This window comes from Xenopus tropicalis, chromosome 5, assembly GCF_000004195.4.
Source record: "Xenopus tropicalis strain Nigerian chromosome 5, UCB_Xtro_10.0, whole genome shotgun sequence".
Lineage (NCBI taxonomy): Eukaryota > Metazoa > Chordata > Amphibia > Anura > Pipidae > Xenopus > Xenopus tropicalis.
In genome coordinates, this window is record NC_030681.2 from 152,054,927 (window position 1) to 152,063,655 (window position 8,729).

Sequence of the window (8,729 nt, forward strand, 5' to 3'; positions counted from 1 at the left end):
AGGCAGAGTATGGCACACACAGGCAGGGTAGGGCAGGCAGAATACAGCACACACAGGCAGGGTAGGGCAGGCAGAGGATGGCACACACACAGGCAGGGTAGGGCTGGCAGAATATGGGACACACAGGCAGGGTAGGGCTGGCAGATTATGGCACACACAGGCACCATAGGGCAGGCAGAGTATGGCACACACACAGGCAGGGTAGGGCTGGCAGAGTATGGCACAAACAGGCAGCATAGGGCTGGCAGATTATGGCACACACAGGCAGCATAGGGCAGGAAGAGTAAGGCACACACAGGCAGGGTAGGGCAGGCAGAGTATGGCACACACAGGCAGGGTAGGGCAGGCAGAGTATGGCACACACAGGCAGGGTAGGGCAGGCAGAGTATGGGACACACAGGCAGCATAGGGCTGACAGAGTATGGCACACACAGGCACCACAGGCAGTGTAAGGCAGGCAGAGTATGGCACACACAGACTGCGTAGGGCAGGCAGAGCATGCTTGGGGAATGCCCTGCCGGGGGATGTTGGGTAGGGGGTTCCTCACGGTGAGGGCAGTGAGGTTGGGGAATGCCCTGCCGGGGGATGTTGGGTAGGGGGTTCCTCACGGTGAGGGCAGTGAGGGGGTTGGGGAATGCCCTGCCGGGGGATGTTGGGTAGGGGGTTCCTCACGGTGAGGGCAGTGATGGGGTTGGGAATTGCCCTGCCAGGGGATTTTGGGTAGGCGGTTCCTCACGGTGAGGGCAGTGAGGGGGTTGGGGAATGCCCTGCCGGGGGATGTTGGGTAGGGGGTTCCTCACGGTGAGGGCAGTGAGGTTGGGGAATGCCCTGCCGGGGGATGTTGGGTAGGGGGTTCCTCACGGTGAGGGCAGTGAGGTTGGGGAATGCCCTGCCGGGGGATGTTGGGTAGGGAGTTCCTCACGGTGAGGGCAGTGAGGGGGTTGGGGAATGCCCTGCCGGGGGATGTTGGGTAGGGGGTTCCTCACGGTGAGGGCAGTGAGGGGGTTGGGGAATGCCCTGCCGGGGGATGTTGGGTAGGGGGTTCCTCACGGTGAGGGCAGTGAGGGGGTTGGGAATTGCCCTGCCGGGGGATTTTGGGTAGGCGGTTCCTCACGGTGAGGGCAGTGAGGGGGTTGGGGAATGCCCTGCCGGGGGATGTTGGGTAGGGGGTTCCTCACGGTGAGGGCAGTGAGGTTGGGGAATGCCCTGCCGGGGGATGTTGGGTAGGGGGTTCCTCACGGTGAGGGCAGTGAGGTTGGGGAATGCCCTGCCGGGGGATGTTGGGTAGGGGTTCCTCACGGTGAGGGCAGTGAGGTTTGGGAATGCCCTGCCGGGGGATATTGGGTAGGGGGTTCCTCACGGTGAGGGCAGGGAGGTTGGGGAATGCCCTGCCGGGGGATGTTGGGTAGGGGGTTCCTCATGGTGAGGGCAGTGAGGTTGGGGAATGCCCTGCCGGGGATGTTGGGTAGGGGGTTCCTCACGGTGAGGGCAGTGGGGTTGGGGAATGCCCTGCCGGGGGATGTTGGATAGGGGGTTCCTCACGGTGAGGGCAGGGAGGTTGGGGAATGCCCTGCCCGGGGATGTTGGGTAGGGGGTTCCTCACTGTGAGGGCAGGGAGGTTGGGGAATGCCCTGCCGGGGGATGTTGGGTAGGGGGTTCCTCACGGTGAGGGCAGTGGGGTTGGGGAATGCCCTGCCGGGGGATGTTGGGTAGGGGGTTCCTCATGGTGAGGGCAGTGAGGTTGGGGAATGCCCTTCCTAGTGATGGGGTAATGGCAGATTCTGTTAATGCCTATAAGAGGGGCCTGGATGAGTTCTTGAACAAGCAGAGTATCCAAGGCTATTGTGATACTAATATCTACAGTTAGTATTAATGCTTGTATATATAGTTTATGTATGTGAGTGTATAGATTGGTAAGTATAGGTGTGGGTTTACTTGGAAGGGTTGAACTTGATGGACTCTGGTCTTTTTTGAGCCCTATGTAACTAGAGTATGGCGCACACACAGGCAGGGCAGGCAGAGTATGGCATCCAATAAATACGATAGAAAATACAGAAATGCAATAAAAACTTATTTTATTGTATTTTAATAGACCAAAACAAAGTTTTTTTTACACTCTTCTGTGTAAAGAAGCAAATCGTACAAAATATCTTTCTGAATACACAACAGCAGCGTCTGCTCCCTCTTTATACCCCAACCCACCGACCATCCCGCTATCGCCCTTCCGCACCAACGTATTCATTATTTTGGCAAATGCCTTTTAAATAACATCAGCCTCTATAACAGGAGCTGATAATAAGGGGTATAAAGAGGGAGCGCTGTATAAGTATTCAGGGCCGCGGCTATGGCAGTTAACATGTACCGGCACACACACATGTAACAGAATGTCCTTGGGGTACAGCCATAGGGGAACGGAATATCTGTTGCCCTCAGACATCTGTTTGTGTTGCCTTTTCTCTCGTGCCCGGCTTGCTCTTCTTAATATCCGTGGAGATCTTCACTTCTTCCAGTTCCTTCTGGGCAGAAGCCTTTTCTTCTCTCTTTCTTTCTCTTATTAACAAACTGAAACATCAAAAACAGTCTCGTGAGGCATCTTCCAAGGGGTCTAATCCTTATTTCCCACAGCCCCCCATAAAGCTCAAATATAGTAAGCCCAGAAAGATTTGGTTTATGCATCTATGCTTAGCCACCATGGTATAAAAACATTCTCTCCTGCCCCCCCTTGTGTGTATAATTGTGTATAAAGGTGGCCATACACGGGCCGATTGTAGCTGCCGATATGGGTCCCTTGGACTGATTCGGCAGCTTATCGGCCTGTGTATGGGCAGGAATGAGGGGCATGCCTGACCGATATCTGGCCGCATCAACGAGCCGATGCGGTCCCCGATCCGACTAAATCTTTTAACCTGCCCGATCAATATCTGGCCAATTTCAATTGGCCAGATATTGATCGGGCAGGTTAAAAGATTTAGTCGGATCGGGGACCGCATCGGCTCGTTGATGCGGTCCCCGAACCGACTGCCCCATTGCCGCCATTATAATTCGATCGTTTTGCCCCAGGTCCTAAATGTTCCCCGATATCACCCACCCGTAGGTGGTGATATCGGCAGCGCCGGATTTCTAAATGACGCGCCCCGAGGCCGCCCCCATTCGGGCGCATGCGCAAACCACCTCCTCCTCCCCTGCCGCCGCGCTGACGCGCATGCGCATGCGCCAAAGTTAAAACTCCCATACGGAGCAGTGGGGAGAGGTCCCCATTGCTCCGTATGGGAGCAAAATTTTAAAAATTTGCGTGCGGCAGGGCGGCATGCCGCCCCTATGTTTATGCCGCCCTAGGCCCGGGCCTTTGTGGCCTCGCCACAAATCCGGGCCTGGATATCGGGAGGAGATCCACTCGCTTGGTGACCTGGCCAAGCGAGTGGATCTTCACGTGTATGGGCACCTTAATAGGAATTGCATGAAAGCACCAGCTTGGCCCTTCTCACCTGTTCTCACATGTTAAGGACCACTACTAGTATTCCCAGGCCATACCCACAGAATAAAATGGGAAGGGGACGGGGTGATTTTGGATGTTTAGAAGCCGAATTGTAGGTACTAAATAGGAGGAATGCTTGAGAATCGTTCCATGTGCCTCAGCTTTTAATTCCCAATGTTAATTAAAGCACACTTACCATATGCAAGTCATTATTGATGCAGTAATCGCCAGGGAGATAACCGTAGCACATATCACTGTGATTTGGGCCAACTGGTTATCTTTAAATGCATCTTTCATTTCTTCAGCAGGAGGTGAAAGTGATGAGCCCAGAGATTGGGGTTTCGGTGCGCTCACAACTACACATGTGAAACAAAGAGGAATATTTGTTATACTGGGTATTAGATCCTGCTTCCTGAATAACAATATGAAAACAATTATACAGGGTGGGCCATTTATATGGCTACACCTTAATATGGTGGGAATCCATTCCCACTATATTAAGGTGTATCCATATAAATGGCCCACCCTGTATATTGTAGAAAAGACAATTCTTATTGAGAATAATAAAGCGTAATAAGGACTCCTCACTATGTCTGTAATTCTAAGGAGAATATGATATGGGACCAAAATGTTGGGTCAGTGTTTAATACCCTGAATGCTGTACAGGTAGGGGACCCCTTATCCGGAAACCCATTATCCAGAAAGTTCTGAATTACGGAAAGGCCGTCTCCCATAGACTCCATTTTAGTCAAATAATTCACATTTTTAAAAACGGTTTCCTTTTCTCTGTAATAATAAAACAGTACCTGTACTTGATCCCAACTAAGATATAATTACCCCTTATTGGGGGCAGAACAGCCCTATTGGGTTTATTTCATGGTTAAATGATTCCCTTTTCTCTGTAATAATAAAACAGTACCTGTACTTGATCCCAACTAAGATAAAACTAATTCTTATTGGGGGCAGAACAGCCCTATTGGGTTTAATTACTGTTTAAATAATTATATTAGCAGACTCAAAGTAGGAGATCCGAATTACGGAAAGACCCCTTATCTGGAAAACCCCAGGTCCTGAGCATTCTGGATAACGGGTCCCATACCTGTACTTATATCCATTTTATCTGCCCAGAGACTAATACACACGGTATCAGTGCTATTTAATAATAAATACTTACCTTTCACAGTAAAATCCACTCTGCTTATCGGGAACATTGAATCCTTGCTCTTTGCCGTACAGGTGTAACGACCTGAAAACTCCTTGTCAACTTTGTGTATAAGAATGTCGTGTTTGTTGACGCTCTTCAAGGGTGAGATTCCCGATTCATCTTTCTAAAAATCAAAAAAATGATAAAACCATGTTATATGATAGTGACAAATATCAGTAAAAGAGAAAAAGACTAAATCACATTGATTCCTGTATAAAAGCTTACAGGTACCATTATATACACTTTATTATACCCCCCTCACTCTTCATCACCCTCCAATGTAAGAAATGAATGAATCAGTATTAAGAGAATTGGGGCAATCTACCTTTTCTAATACAAATTCAAGATTTCCACCAATGTTGTTTAGAAACTTCACGTTGCAGTCGAACTTTAGATCTTCTCCTTCAGCAACTTGCAGATCTTGATCTATAAGATACAAATATCACAATATAAATGAATGAGTTCCTCTCAAGCTCTGACTGATTATGGGCCCAGCCAGAACCCTACCAAGACCCAAAAGAGAACACAACTCACCTTTACAATGCAGCATCTCATTGAGGCACTTGTGGTAGTCTGTGCAAGGTTGACACGGCTTCCCAGTTGTTCTGTCTGCAGATATAGAAATGAATATATTCAGATTTTCATTTTTCACAGCCACAATGCTTATGCTTGGTGAAAGATTATGTAATTCTAAGGAACTTTCCAATTGACATTTATATTGATTTGAATAATCTTTGTAAATGTAATTGCAATTGAAAGCCATTTGGCACTGCCGGTTCTGCCTCCTGAAACCATGTAGGACTCCCTCAATAGCCTACATGCTTCTTCATAGAGAAATGTCAATGAACTGCCTTCTGCTACATTGATTCAACAGCAGGAAATAGCCAGCAGTGCTCAGACACGGCTTTCAATTGCGATTACATTTAGGAATAACTTTAAAGCCAATGAAAATGTATGGGGAAAGTTGCCAGGAATTCTATCTTTCCTTAATAAAGCATTTTCCCTGGGCTAGTAGTATATATAATTATATTTATTATACTATATTATATTGTATTCAGACATGAATGTGGAAGCTGTAAGTACTTACGGTGACATACTTTTCCGTGACATATGCACATCAGGCAGTTGGTCATAATATCTAAAAAAAAGAAAACAAATAATTTAATTAGTAAATGAATTTTCCAACACTCTAACAAGAGGCCTCTTGATGCAATACAGTGACATTTCTATTATAATAACACAATAACTTAGTGGTCTCCACTCCTTTACTACGTTCTATGGAAGCTTTATGGTATAAAACGTACCGTTACATTTGTTCTCATTGGAGCCCCCGACACACGGCAGAGTCTGCTCCCTGCACGTGCCGCACTGAATGACTTTCTGCTCAAGAATGCCTAGAAATATAGAGAATGATTATATATCAGTACTAAGTTACACAAAGCTAAACTCACAAGGGTCAGACTGGCCTGCCAGGGTACTGGGGGATCTCCCTGTGGCCCCCAGATAGTACTAATTCCATCTGCCCTTTTTTTATACCCCTCCCATAGGTCTATATCACACCTGTTACATTTAGAATTGTTTATATCTAATTTTTGTCAGTGGGACCTCAGTGTGTCCGGTTGGCCCAGTCTGGCACTGAATAAGGATGGAACGGCTATATGTTACTTTCCTTTTGCAGTCAGGGTCATACATTACAGTAAGGTTATAGTAAGGTATCCTTAACTGTAATATAAACTAATGGATAAGCAGTAAATATCATCATTAGCACTAAGATCAGAAATACCCGACTCTTTAGTCTGCCTGTTGCATTGGCCTCTCCCCAGACAGGGGGTATAAGCATCATTGGAGATGGCTGGTAATCATATAAGATCATATATAATGTTGCATAAAGTATTGCATGTACTGTGTGCCACCTTGCATGTGCCCACTATCCTCACTGATACCCATACCCCATGCACCAGGTACTATATAGTTTAGAAATAGTAACTTTATAATATTAAACTGTATTAAATATAATATAAAATATAATATTAAACTCTATTTATATTACGCTGTCACTGAAGCATTAGACTTTACTCACCACATTTGAATCCACCTAGAAAAGACAAAAAGAAATTATATAGGAAATAATATATATATAAGCAATGGTCGGGTACAGAAAATTCTATTAATATATAAAGAGACACATCTATCTCCTTAAATGGGCATTTCAGTTTGCGTTGATGTTTAAAAATGTTTATTATAAATTGCTGCTTTGTTAGAACATTTTATGGATTAATTTTTTCTAATGGAACATATTTAGATCCGGGGTATGGAGGAATTTAGAGAGTTAACATAGTGATTAAACAAGCCCCCACATTTAATATGACAATGTATTGGTAAATCTAGATTTATATCTGCATTCGGGGTGCAAAATACAATGCGCTACTCTTGCTACTGCCTTACTGCTACTCATCACTATAACACACAGGATCCATAAAACTTACCTTTCAGGTTGGGGCATGCACCTATAAAAAGAGAAACAGAGAACAATTAGTAAATATTTCAAGATAATTAATTTCAAACATATAGGGGCACATTTACTAACCCACGAACGGGCCGAATGCGTCCGATTGCGTTTTTTTTCGTAATGATCGGTATTTTGCGATTTTTCGGAAAATTGTTGCGACTTTTTCGTAGCCATTCCAAAAGTTGCGCAAAATCTGGCAATTTTTTCGTAGCGTTAAAACTTGCGCGAAAAGTCGCACCTTTTTCGTAGCCATTCCGAAAGTTGCGCAAAATGTTGCGATTTTTTTGTAGCGTTAAAACTTGCGCGAAAAGTCGCGTCTTTTAAGTTTTAACGCTACGAAAAAAATCGCCAGATTTTGCGCAACTTTCGGAATGGCTACGAAAAAGTCGTGTTTTTTCGCCCAAGTCGTAATGGCTACGAAAAACTCGCGTTTTTTTGCGCAAATCGTATGGGTAACGAAAAAGTCGCGACAATTTCCGAAAAGTTGTAAAGGCGCCGAAAAAATCGCAAAAAATACGAAAAAGTCTCAAAATGTTCATTTTCCAATCGGAATTTTTCCAATTCGGATTCGTGGGTTAGTAAATGTGCCCCATAGTGTTTTAGATTAAGTGGATATGTTATTATATGTGTCATATCTGAATGCTTTAGCTGTGGCTTATCCTTTCTATTGGGGGGGTCATGCATATATAAGACAAGACAATACAGCCGTACAGGTATTATTGGGGTTAAATTACTTACGTTCTTGCTCAAACGTTTGAACAATAGCCTCCGCTTTCCGTTGGAGCTCTTGTATGTTTGATTGTATGACTTTCATACGTTTGGTTCCTGCATAAACATGAAAAAAGAAGGCAGAGTTCAGAACAAAGAGCTGGAGGTGTGAATATTGGTTGGTTAGAATTACAGTCTCTTGCATTAGATACAACATTATGTTGGGGGTCAATTCTCATTCCTAACTGCAGGGGCATTGAATTGTTGAATTATTAACAAGACAAATCTGACCCAAACAGCAATTGCACAGCTTGAAACATCCCGTTGTGCAAAGAGTGTATTTCAGATCGTATTAATGTGATTCTCATCTGTCCGGCCTCCATAGGCCCCAGTGTAATGGTGCCCATACCCAAATTAGCCTAAATTCCCCCTATATTGCCTGCCCGTAGGTGGGGATATCAGGAGAAGATCCGCTCGCTTGGCGACCTTGCCAGGCAAGCGGATCATTACGTGTATGGCCACCTTAAGATCCAATCATTGACCCCAGGGCCAACAATTGGATCAGTCTACTTTGGCCCTGTACATGGGGGGGTCGAATTGGATCCAGATCCACAGATCTGGCAGAGTATGGCCCCCTTTATTCCAGCAACTAGAATACTGTTCCATTGTAGCTTTTTGTTCTCCAAATAAACATCATTTTCTAGTAGAATTAAGCTTACCTGTCTCTTTAGTATTTGCTATAGATTTCATTGTTTTTCGGAACTCTTTGGCCAGTTCAGCTATCCCGAGGGTATCTGTAAAAGAAACAGATTATAACGTTTGTCTTGAATTTC

General features: G+C 45.3%; 1 protein-coding gene across 1 annotated transcript; it reads right to left on the reverse strand.

The window, feature by feature from the left end:
- Positions 1-2,058: 2,058 nt before the first annotated feature.
- Positions 2,059-5,450, reverse strand: LOC116410923. The gene is made up of 5 exons (XM_031902562.1): positions 5,214-5,450; positions 5,005-5,105; positions 4,650-4,803; positions 3,672-3,831; positions 2,059-2,562 (listed from the first exon to the last, which is right to left on the reverse strand). Exons 1-5 carry the CDS (start codon positions 5,440-5,442, stop codon positions 2,430-2,432), a joined length of 777 nt encoding a protein of 258 aa, XP_031758422.1. The 5' UTR covers positions 5,443-5,450; the 3' UTR covers positions 2,059-2,429.
- Between the last annotated feature and the right edge of the window lie 3,279 nt (positions 5,451-8,729).